The 13,144-nt window shown below is 39.3% G+C and overlaps 1 protein-coding gene across 4 annotated transcripts in view; it reads left to right on the top strand.

Annotated features, from left to right (window-relative positions):
* LOC100559013 (olfactory receptor 1L4) overlaps window positions 1-6,466 on the top strand; it is a 32,879-nt gene extending 26,413 nt beyond the window's left edge. For 2 of the 4 annotated variants that reach the window (XM_062971076.1, XM_062971074.1), the window contains 2 exons: window positions 2,470-2,514; window positions 4,498-6,466. In XM_062971076.1, the coding sequence (XP_062827146.1) occupies window positions 5,142-6,131 (990 nt within the window). In that variant the 5' untranslated portion in view covers window positions 2,470-2,514; window positions 4,498-5,141 and the 3' untranslated portion in view covers window positions 6,132-6,466. The remainder of the gene's footprint in view (window positions 1-2,469; window positions 2,515-4,497) is intronic. The other 2 variants (XM_008116420.3, XM_062971075.1) reach the window with 1 other exon arrangement.
* The last annotated feature ends 6,678 nt before the right edge of the window (window positions 6,467-13,144 follow it).

Genomic DNA, 13,144 nt, shown 5'->3' with positions numbered 1-13,144 from the left:
TGGGGTTGCCTTTGAAGACGGCCTGGAAGCTCCAAGTAGTACAACGGGCGGCAGCCAGACTTATACCCAGAGTAGCGTACAGAGAGCATACTACTCCTCTGTTACGCCAGCTCCACCGGCTGCCAGTATGCTACCGAGCCCAATTCAAAGTGCTGATCTTGACCTATAAAGCCCTAAACAGTTCTGGTCCAACTTACCTGTCTGAACGTATCTCCTCCTATGAGCCTACAAGAACCTTAAGATCACCTGGGGATGCCCTGCTCTTGGTCCCACCTGCCTCGCAAATGCGTCTGGTGGGGTCGAGAGACAGGGCCTTCTCAGTGGTGGCTCCTCGGCTGTGGAACTCCCTCCTCAATGACACCTAGCAGGCTCCATCCCTTTTGGGCTTTAGAAAGAAATTAAAGACATGGCTATGCGTGCAAGCGTTTAATGAATAAGCTTTTACGGCTTGACAGGATCTGGACCAAGGATTATGCGCAAGGCTTTTGGATGAACACATTTAAGCACTTTACATATTTAAAGTTTTGTATATTGTTTTTAATTGTTTAATGCCTAATTGTATTAATTGCTCTATGTTTTATTTTATTGTATTGTTGTTTATTGGCATTGAATTTTGCGATTTATAAGCCGCCTTGAGTCCCCTCGAGTGAGATAGGCAGGATAGAAATGATGTAAATAAATAATAATCAATAAATCACAATCTGAAACATAGTACAACTCAACTATTTCTGATGACTGAGTTGCTGAGAATTTTCCGGGCTGTATGGCCACATATAACCCAGTGTAATAAATAATAATAAAACTTTATTTATATCCTGCCACCATCTCCCAGAGGGACTTCGGGGCAGTTCACAAAGGTATGGCGCAAAATAGAAAATACAACAAGTGCAAAACAAAACATAGGCAATAAACAGTCAACACAACATCATAAATTCACAGTAACCTCTGGTAAAAACAATAAAACACAGCAATTGCTGTAGATAAAACAGCAGTATTCAAATTGTAAAATGCTAAAAAAAAAGAATCAACAGTCCTCATATGTATTATGGGAGAGTCTAAACATGATCAAAGGCTTGTAGGCCAAAACACCCATAATCCATTTGATTCTGGCCATGAAAGCCTCCATCAACACAATTTGTGATGAAGTTTTTGGGGAAATAGAATCATAGACTCATATAATGGTAGAGTTGGAAGACCTCGTGGGCCACCCAGTCCAACTCCCTGCCAAGAAGCAGGAAAATTGCATTCAAAGCACCCCCGACAGATGGCCATCCAGCCTCTGCTGAAAAGCCTCCAAAGAAGGAGCCTCCACCACAGTTCTGGGGAGAGAGTTCCACTGCCGAACAGCCCTCACAGTGAGGAAGTTCTTCCTAATTTTCAGGTGGAATCTCCTTTCCTGAAGTTTGAAGCCATTGTTCCATTGCGTCCTAGTCTCCAGGGCAGCAGAAAACAAGCTTGCTCCCTCCTCCCTATGACTTCCCCTCACATCTTGATCCCTGCCCCTCATGATGTCTCCTCTCAGCCTTCTCTTCAGCAGGCTAAACATGCTCAGCTCTTTAAGCTGCTCCTCATAGATCTGAAAGATAAGAAAAATCGACATTCTCAAATTTCCTTAAATTCATTCCAATGGCATTCATTGTCTATAGTATTCGCACAGTAGTTCTAGAACATTCTATTTCAGTGGGACATGGATCATTTGATTCATGCATTCAAAGCACTATGCAATGTGAGTATTTTTGAAATTCAAGACAGCACATGTACCCTCAGGCCATGAAAGGCAATTTAAACATTTTAGTCATAATGGAAGAATTCATTTTGTTTTGACTGTGGAACAAAGCTGTTTGTTTGTCATGACAACTTTGATCAATAAATTAAATAAGTAAAATTGTATTTCCCCTAAAATATCCTTTGGATGTATTAGAGTGGTTGTCTGACATTCTTTATTAAAATGGAGATATCTGAAACTGAATTGAAAAATCTCATGTTGATTTTATAATGGGCATAGGGATTTCATGCAGTGGGCATAGGGATTTCATGCAGTGGGCATAGGGATTTCAATCTAAATTGGTGCATTCTTAGTTCCCAGTGGAGTTATAATTCCTGTTATTTTATTCATTGACAACTCCATCATCATCACGCTTCTGAAATTCTTGCCACATCGAAAGAACAGATATAAACCCTTCTCTGTAAGTGCCTGGTCATATATTTTATTGAAACTGACACTTCTCTGTGCATCGTGCATTTGCCATTTGAAATCTGCAGCAGGAACTTCACACAACTGACTGCCTTGTCATTTAACTTCTTCTTCCCATTCGATCTCTGATTCCTCTTTTATTGTTTAAAATAAAATTGGAGACCTTCCTCTATGTTTGTGGCAGTTTGGCTGCACAATCTTTAACTGCTTTGCATCCATAGAGGAAAACAGAAAATGTCAGTTGTATGATGCTTCACTCCATTTTATTCTCTCAGGATGAGTCCTAAACTGTTTTAGTCCAGTTGCTGAGCTCCAACAAGGTGAGTGTGAACCTTATGAGTTTCTTTCATGTAGGTTTGGTGTTGTAGTATTAAAATTAACAGGATGCACACTTTATGCAGAAATTAGTGGATTTTTACCCCTATCAATTGAAATGAACACTGTGGTTTCCCTGACCAAGGTTGTTTTTGGAGCTTCCATATCTCCTTGAGCGTTTTAATACACTGTTTATGATCTTACCTTTTTTAGGATGCCAGAATCTCATGTTTTATTATTGCAATTTAGCCGAAATTCCAAAAACCAAATTCTTTCAAACTCCAAAATTATTTACAGGCGTGGCTGAGATAGTAACACTTTTGCTTTCTGATGAGCCAAGTACATAGCCTTTCTTTCATGCAGAAATTTATTTAAAATATTGTATGAAACTATCTTCAGGCTGTGTGTAAGATATACATGAAACATAAATTATTTTCTTGTCTGGTTTTGAACAAAGATATCTCATTATGTACGTATATGCAAATACAAGCATTCCAAAAGAAGAAGTTCTGTACTTTCCAGCTTAGCTATCATCCTGCAGTTATCATGTGAACGAATGATATTAATTTTTGATGCCACTTTTCCATTTTGTTTCTTCCAGATTACTAATAGTGTCAGTGCAGATAAACCTATTGCTTACAATATTGATAAACCTATTGCATACAATATTGATACAACAGGAATGGAAATAGCAAGAATATTTCCAGAAAATATTTACTGTGGCTTTTGTGAGTATGCCTTCAAGTTGTCTGCCAATTTATGGTGACCTGATTTATTTTATAAGTTTTCCATAGACATGGAATACTCAGAGTTGGTTTTACTAGTTACTTCCTCTGAAATACAGCACCTGGTAGTCATTGGCAGTCTCTCATCCAAGTACTCACTAGGGTTAATTGTTTAGCTTCTAGGATCTGACAGGATTTGATGCCTTTGGGGTCTTTAAGCAGACTAATAAATATACAGGTATCATGAATATGAATCAGTTGCAAATGTAGGCTACACATTCACATCTGAGGGCTCATTTACACTACCATATAGTCCAGTTTCTGAATCCAGATTATCTGCTTTGATCTGGATTATATGGCAGTGTAGAGTCATAATCCAGTTCAAATCTGGATCCATGAACTGGATTATACGGCAGCGTACAGCCAGCCTGACAGTGAATTCTAGCCAATATTTTAAATTTTTAGAAAAAAAGGATTTACTCATTTTGAATCTCTTACTTTCCTCTTCCATGAAGATAATTGATAGTATAGAACTTGTTTCCCTGTTGTTTCCATTGCTATTTGTATTATCTCTGAGACTTCATCCAAAGTCAATGCTAAACCTTTTCATTTAAATTTCAAATAATACATGTGGTTTTGTAGCTTTTGAAATCAACATTCATGCCTTGCTAGCCTTGGTCTTTTCTCTTCAGAAGTAAACATTATAAATACTTTTGTACTAACTCTTTCTAGGCAATTGGTTTCTGAAACATTAGTTTCTGAAGCATTGAAACAAGTCATATAATCTTGCTAGCACTACCAAAATATTAATATTTTAGCCATTGTCCTACACACAATTATTAAAAGTAAAGTAAATTGTGATGTGTGTGTGTGTGTGTGTGTGTAAAATTGTTTGATTAAAGTGTAATATAAATGTCTGGAAATAACACTATGTAACAAAATTTGAAAAATTTTCTGTTCTTGGTTTGAAAGTTTTATTTCCTGTTAATTGTGCTGTCCTTACTTTGAAAGTAGTTGTTACACTGAAAGCTTTGCAGTCCACCTAAAATGACATGCTGGGCTGGATTTGGCCCGCAGGCCTTGTGTTTGAGCTTTAGGCTCATCCTGAAACAAAAACAACTGGAAGGCACAAGGCAAAACAAATCCATTTATGAACTTCATGACCTTCTTGCAATGGAATGTGTTGATTTCCAAATTTTCATTTTGTTAACTTTTCCTGATTTCAGTTCATGTTTAATCTTATACTCATTCTCTCTTCTACAGGCTCACTGATGATGTCACAGGGACCTTTTTGACTAGCAGAGATGTTGGCCTCATCTCCCAATCTTCTTTGTTCCATCTTTGCTATTTTGAAGTGGCAAAGACAGGAATATATCTTCATAGAAAGTATACATTGGTTTAAAGTATCCTTGTAATGAAAATAATTTTGTGGTGAATTAGGTTTGAATGGGTACCTAAAGACTATTGGCTTCACATACATGAGAAAAAAGCCATCATTGAGCAGGATGATAACAGCTAAATCTGGCATGTTGGTATGAAACAACAAGAACTGTCTAAAATTTTGGCCTCTTGTATGGAGATGGTCCAGAAGTCTATTGACATAACCACAATACTTTAAACTCTACCATTACATTACTGTGACATCAGCTACAATTGACTTCATACTTTCAATGTAAACTGTGAAAATCTTGCTTGACTAAATGGAGTATTATTTAGATACTACAAGATTCTTGGTATAAATCTATGAATATAGAACGAATAGAGGTCTAGAGAATATGGTAAAAGCTTGATGAAGGGCACCACATAACCACTGAGGAGTTATACTAGCGTTGCGTTATTGTGGAAAATGCCTGGAAATGTAAGGAAAATGTGATTCTAGTTCCCTTGTTCATGTTCTCAGCTTAGTCATGGAAAGGGAGGAGAAGGACAACCAAACCCACTTCACTGGATTCATCCTTTTGGGTCTCTCCGCCTCTCCAAAGTTCCAGGGGTTTCTTTTCCCCATTTTCCTCTCTATGTATTTGCTTGGTCTCCTTGGAAACCTCTTGATCTTATTTCTAATCATCTCCAACAGCAGCCTCTTCCATACCCCCATGTACTTCTTCCTCAGTCACCTGTCCTTAGCTGACTTGGGGTTTAGCTCCACCATAGTACCACAAATGCTACAGATCTTGGTGTCCCAGACAAACACCATCTCATACAGTGGCTGCATGACTCAGATGTGCTTTTTCGTGGTCTTTTGCACGACAGACAACTTCCTCTTGGCCTCCATGGCATATGACCGCTACGTTGCCATTTGCCGACCTCTCCACTACACCACAGTAATGAGCTACAAGCACTGTGTAGTTTTGGCAGCTGGGTCATGGTTCCTGTCTTTCTCCCAAGGCTTTTTGTATGTATTTACCATCTCAAAACTTTCCTTTTGTGGGTCTCGGCAGATTCCCCACTTCTTCTGTGATCTCCATCCTTTACTCCAGCTCTCCTGCTCAGATACTTCATCTGCTGAAACGCTGCTGATGTTTGAAGGAACTGCAACCATGTTTGGACCTCTCATACTCATTCTTGTGTCTTATATGTTCATTGTGTGGAAGGTTTTGAAGGTCCCATCAGCTTCTGGGAAATACAAGGCCTTCTCCACTTGCAGTGCCCATCTCACCACAGTGGCCTTGTTCTATGGGACTCTGATAGGCACCTACATCCGGCCATCGTCCACTTATTCTGGCTCTAAATTGAGAGTTGCATCAATATTCTACACTGTTGTTACTCCTATGCTCAACCCATTAATATACAGCCTAAGAAACAGTAAAATTCACGAGGCCATGAGAAGGTTATTTAGGCTTTGGGTTTGGAGAAGAAGGGGTATTGGGGACCTAAGAATATCGCAGAATAAATCCTGAACCAGTTTGGAAAACCCAAAACATGGCACTCAATAATATTGGAGTGAGTAGGATGTAATTGTGAATTGCTTGGGAGAAGATTCAGGTTCAAGTCCCCACATGTGACTCAGTTGGACTAGTTATACTTTCAAGCTGATTCCCTTATAGTTTGTTCTGAAGTTTAAGTAGGGTGTGGGATATCTATGTACACCATTTGAGCTCATTGATGAAAGATGGGATATTAATGTAACTAGTAATTAATAAACAAGCAAACGGGTGTTTCTTTACTATTGCAGCTAAATGAGCTCATTGCCCTTTCCTAACACCATGCATACAAAAACAACTCCTTTGCTCTATATGATGTCAAACTACTTCTGGTGGGGCTCCATTGCACAAGTAGAATAGGAACATTGTACACTGCGGTGGCAGCAGCATAGGATGTTTCTCATGTTTCATAGTCAACAATGGGGAGAAGCCGGATGGTAGGCGCTTCCCCCCGTGTGATTGAATAAAGTAGAAGCTGGGTGATGCAGGGCATAGGATGACAGGTTTTCCACATCCCACATTGGATTTGCCATGATGTGTAGCAAATCCCAAAAGTAATGTGATGAAGTTGTAAGACACATTCTATTTGGTTACAGCTCTCCAACAAGACAGTCAGTTTTTCCCTTGGACTGACTATCCTGTCTCTATTACAAACCTTCCTGTCTCTGTTCAGAAATCAAAATCCCATCTCTGTAAAAATCCAACCCTATCCCTGTGCCAGTTTTTCCCTATCTGGTCTTGAACAGAGACAAGCCTCTATTTTATAACATTTCTTGCCTGTAGCACCCCTCTCCTTCGTACCATTGTCTGAGCTGTGATTGGTGGCCTTCAGTCAGGCTTGCCTAGCTCCACTTTCATAGAGGGACCATTTAAGTAGTCTTATTGATCATGGAGCAGTTACAGATCTGTAATTTTAGGTTATGAATCTATATCTGCAATGCGGAATGCCAGCCTACATTTTTCCTGGGAGCCTATCTTAAATCATCCTGTCAGTTTTGAGGAAATAATTGTAATAGCAACAGTCAAGCTTCTTCACTTTTCTTATTTTACTTATTCCCTTAACACCCCAATTTTTCACTAAAAATTGCAATCAAGGTAGCTAACAAACACTTTTTCAGAACATAGATTCAAAACAGGCTAAACAATACCACACTCACAATAATGGAAACTATTACATTAATATCAGGTTATCATTGATACTAGCAATAAATTGATGATATTCTGCATATATGCTCAGCTTTGTATTTGCATGCCAACAGCAAAATCATTATCTGGGTATGGAGTCCTGATCCTTATGCAGCATAAGCAGTAGCAACTATGCACAGGAAGCAAATTGCCCCCCAAAGTGACAGAAATTAGGGAAAAATGCAGAAAATGGGTTGTTGTTGTTGGTGGTGGTGGTGGTAGTGCTGGTGATGGTGACCCTAAACAGTTGGAAGAAGGTAGTTGGGAATGGCTTATTCTGGAAGAGAGGATGAGTAGATGTCTGGAAGTCTGTTGTGCAGCATTCTATAGTACAACATTTTATTCCAAGTCTCACAGGTTTCTTGTGATTATTTATTATGACCTATGGCTGAATGATCTGACTCTCATGTTGTTGAAAGGACAACATCAACTGCAACTGAAGTCAGTTGCTATATTCTGACAGATACACAGTGAAAGCTGATGGCACACACAACTTGTCCTCTAGCACCTTGTCTGTGCCCCATACTCCTACCATCACTCACCACATGATCCCGTTCTTGTTATTCAGTGCCATGTATTGTGAAACTCACCCTGGTTCCCAATTTGCCATTGTTATTTTCTTTCCAACGAATGCCCCAATTTCTCTATATAAATGCACTCACCATGGCTCTTCAAAAAGGGAGAGAGAAGTACAGATAGATACTAGATATTGGATCCTCAGGTGTTTTGTCCTTCAACTTCCAGAAATCCCAGCCACTTTACCAGCTGTTAGGATTTCTGGGAGTTGAAGGCCAAAACATCTGGGGACAGGTTGAGAACCACTGCTTTACAGGTTGCTGTAAGTGACTTGAAAGCACTGGCATATTGTATACAAAAAGCCAGAGCTGCAGGACCCTGGACAGCTCTCAGTGCGTGATTTATTCCAACAGGGTCCAGAAGTGGAACTCAACAGAAAAACCTTTTATGTTCTGCATTCCACATCTTGGCAGCCTCCAGATTGATACATTTTAATTCTCAGAAGTCATGGCCACTTGCCACACTGGTGGTTGATAGAAGCTATAGTGCAAACATTGGGAAAGGAGTACAGGAAAGTGGCTGGAAACGTCCCTTTGCATAAAGAGTAGGGGTACTAAAGGGGAGAATCTTGTGGTTTTAGAACTCACCCCTTCTTTTCTCTTTCTCAATTCCTTACGAGCATCCCATTTGAACAACTGAGAGGGTACCAAGAAATGAAACCTTTGGGATTTTTTCTGGGGGACAATCCTCAGAGGGATCAAATCTAAAAGGTTTCTGTTTACTGGGAATTTTGTGTTTAAAGGCTTCCAAGTTTGGCTTGAGCACCTACAAAACAGGTGACAGAGTTCCTGGATAATGATTTATCTTTATTGATAAATGAATAGTGCAGCTTGGGAACACGTCTGGATCCATTTCTGTCAATGGAGATCCAAGAGGACCTTGTGGCTTGGTGTTCCTGGGACCAATATCAATTGCAAAGCATGTTACGGCTTTTCATGGCCATTTCCTAACCTGACCACCGTAATTCATTCACTTGCTGCTTAGACTATGCAACACACGCCATGTGGAGCTACTCTTGAAGATGACTTATGCATTCATAAAAAACAAAAGGAAAGATTGAGATTTTTTCTCAGAAATACAGCAACATAGGACCAAACTGATATTACCTAACTTCTCAAAACAAACAATGACCTTTTCATATAACTCAGGCACCGCCGGGTATCCAAGCTAGTAATATATAAAACATAAATCACCATATTTAAGGAATTGAATTGGCTACAAATAAAAAGTACTTCTTATCTGAATTCAAGATGCTGATGTGATGGTATTTAAAGCCTGAAATGGCTTGGGAGCTTCCGAAGAAGCCCTTATATGTCCCATCCGTGGGAACAATACATTATGAGAGGATATGGATTGGAGTCTTCTTTGCCGGGGTCCCTAGGTAATGGAAGGACCTCTGCTTGGATGTTTGGCTTCATTCTGTCACCATTTTAAAATGGCTGTTTACTTAAGCTCTTTGAGTCTATATTGTTACAGTAGAGTCTCACTTATCCAACATAAATGGGCCAACAGAATGTTGGATAAGCGAATATGTTGGATAATAAGGAGAGATTAAGGAGAAGCCTATTAAACATCAAATTAGGTTATGATTTTACAAATTAAGCACCAAAACATCATGTTATACAACAAATTTGACAGAAAAAGTAGTTTGATATGCAGTAATGCTACGTAGTAATAACTGTAATTATGAATTTAGTACCAAAAAATCACAATATATTGAAAACATTGACTACAAAAACGCATTGGATAATCCACAATGTTGGATAAGCAAATGTTGGATAAGTGAGACTCTACTGTATATCCAAATCTATGGGCATGCATGGTTTTCACTTGTTTAATTGCTTAATATATTTTAGAGTACTTCTTCACTATCAAATTATTATAGTTTAACATCATTTTAGCAGTAATGGCTCAATGCTATGGAATCATAGAAGTTTTAGTTTGGTGATAGAGAGAAGAGCAAAATTTTGCCCTTTTCAGGAGTCTCATGGAAAAGCCAACAGCTGCATCCTCTCATAGCTCATGTGTTCTTCCTCATTAATAACTTTGGTCATTCTGACTACACTTTTGGGTTGTTTGGCCACCTATGTCTCTGGTTTTCATCTGTGAAATGTTGGTGGATATGCTAACACTCTGCCATCCCATCTCTCCATTGAAATTCTAGCTCTTTCTGTCGTAAGCCAGAAAGGCTGTGCATAAGGACAACGTGAACCCATGTTACCCCATTTTCATCTCTGAAATGTTGAAAGGTATGCTATTACCATCTCTTCTTTATTCCACTGAAATGCAGCTTATCCTACCCAACTTGATGATTCTAGGATTCAAACTTTTGCATCATCCCCAAAGGGTTACATTTCATGTCTTTGCTTCTTCTTCTGACCTCTGGGCCTCAAGCTGATCCAGATGGTCCATCTACCAAGGCATGCAGCTGGCGATGACAGCACAGTGCTTCAGCTAACAAGCTCTTTTGGGGCTCTCTCTACTACCAGCTTTGCCCCAGAGGTCGATTTCCCAGCCAAATGCAACTTTGCAATTTCATCTCTGTGTCAACAATTATGTGTGGCTGCTACATCCCTGGTGAACTTCCAACAATTAAAGGGACTTCTTGGCTCCTTAGAAATATCACAATCATTTCAAAATGATGGCTATGCTTAGCCAGTGGAAGAGAAAACCGAGACGTAACTTGATAGTCAACTTTATACATTTGAAAAAATGTCATGAGGCAGATGAAGCAAGCTTGTTTCCTGCTCTGTTGGAGGCTATGATTGCAAACCAATGAATTCAAATGACAGGGATGGAGATTCCAAATAATCATTAAGAAGACCTTTCTAATGGTAAGATCTGTTTTGAAATTGAAGAAACTTTCTGATAAGATGGTGACTGGAGTCTTTCAAATAGAGCTTAGGTTGGTACCCTCAAAAGTTGCTTTGGCAGGGAATTCCTGCTATAGCAGAGGATTGACCCAGATGACTACTGGAATACATTTCATATCAATGATTCTATAGTTTCTGGTGAAAATGTGTTTCATCTTTCAGATATGTGTTGATAAAACTGTATTTCCTATTGCATATCCATATGGACAAATAATTTAAGGGGCTTTTTGTTTCTTGGTGACCACCATGGTTGTAACTACAAGATGTATGTCCCTTGAAAAACAGGGCAGTGGCTCACCAAAGAAGAATTCTGCTCCCCATGAACTTTTCCCTTTGCCTAAACTCTATTTCTAAATGCTCAGCTGATGTTTTACATTATTTCAAAGGCTAGAGAGCAAATCTGGTAGCGCTGTCACTGATGACTCCATAATATTCTGAAATTCGTCTTCATTGAGCAGAATGACAAAAAGCACTGATGGAATTGCCAATACAGTGTCTTGAAATCAGCAGCTTGGTAAGGTTGGTAATGCTTCAGTACAAATAATCTAATCTTCTAGAACTTAAAGAAAGGAGATTCTCTCTGAAGCAGTTTCCAAGATAATTAAAAGTTAATACCAAAAACAAAAATTCCAGTTTTTGTAATGGCTGTACGTATGCAGAAACGAAAGTACCTTCCTGGTCTAGTGGGTCCCAACTACTTGATGTAATGGGGATTAATTACATGTGCTGTTCCCATAAATGCAGGTGGAAATGCAGACGTTTTCATATATCATACATGGACACACATGCTGATTTGGGCTGAGTTTCTGGGACTTATAAAGCAAGAATATCCGGAGAGCCATACAATCCCCACTAGGAGAGCTAGAACATCAGCCTCAATCTTACAAACAGTAAACTGTAGTATGTCAGTTGTACCTTAATTATACAACCATCACAGTTAGGTGCACAAATAGGAAAGCAGCATATAAAGGAGACTGCTAGGATAGAGCTCTTCTCTCACATGTCTAGTTTAGTTTCACAGTGAAGGACACTTGTGGACATTTAAGTGTTATACAGGGTGTTTGAAAAAAGAACTCCCTATTCACCATTTAATTTAAATGGTGAATAGGGAGTTCTTTTTCAAACACCCTGTATTATGCCACAGAGATTAGCTATAATGAAAGACCTTGTTCTTCTGTGCCTTCAAGGACTTTCCAATTTATGGGGACCCCAAGACAACACTATCAGATTCAGAGAACTAATTTTCTGCTCATGGAACTGTTTTTTTTTTTTTTTTTGTTGGGGTGGGGAGACTGTGGAGGTTGGCAAAAATAGCAAAAATATAGCAAAACTGGAAATGTCCAGAAGTCCATTTCTGCTTTTGAAAAATTAAAAAGTGCAAGGGAGTCTTCTAACGTATTTTAAAGGTTATTTTCTATCTCTCGAAGCTGCCAGGAAGTACAGCTCATCATTTTTAACACCTGCTGAATCTGAGATGCTGAGGGGCAGGAAAATTAAAAGAATACGGAGATCCTAGTAGCCCCAAGGTTGCACTTCGCTCACCTCTACTGTATGGTGTTTACTATAGGATTTTATAGTGGTCAAGGATGATTGTCTTCGAAAGGTGGAGTCTTGGCAGTAGGTCCATAACTGACTGAACAGACCTATTCTGACTCCACATGGTCTTTCACAATGAGAACGTAGGTTTCGAGGTGGAAGACGGTCATAAGCAGTGAAGATGAATGGCTATTCTGGAGCCACAGTTCAGCTCTTTGAATAGCTGATTGAAGTAAAAGCTCAAAGGCCACTGGAGCCACCAGCTTCCCCTGCAGGTAGGAAGGCATTGGCTGGCAATATAAAGCCGCTTCCACACAGCTGAATAAAATCTCACATTATCTGCATTGAACTGGAATATATGGCAGTGTGGACTCAAATAACCCAGTTCAAAGCACATATTGTGGGATTTTCTGTTTTGATGTTCTGGGTTATATGCCTGTATGGAAAGGCCCTCAGTCACCTGATACAGCCAAAGTACTTTTTATCTTAACACCCAATTGTCTCAGTTTGGCAGAGACAGTACCAAGTAGCTATGACCATCCCAATTTTTCCGCTGTTTCTTAAATGTCCCATTTGTTCTTTCTTTCTCCATATTTGTCCTTCGTTTATTTCAGTTGTTGCCAAGTGAGGTTGAACTACAAATATATCTTGGACTTAGTTTATTCAGCAGCGGGTTGCTGCAGATAAGCATTAAAGGAGCTACATATATTATAGTTTTATCTCTCTCTGGGTCCTTCCACACAGCCATACAACCCAGAATATCAAGGCAGAATAACCCACAATGTTTGCTTTGAATTGGAATATCTGAGTCCACACTGT

This window comes from Anolis carolinensis, chromosome 2, assembly GCF_035594765.1.
Source record: "Anolis carolinensis isolate JA03-04 chromosome 2, rAnoCar3.1.pri, whole genome shotgun sequence".
NCBI classification, from domain to species: domain Eukaryota; kingdom Metazoa; phylum Chordata; class Lepidosauria; order Squamata; family Dactyloidae; genus Anolis; species Anolis carolinensis.
This window is presented reverse-complemented; position numbering and strand designations above follow the sequence as displayed.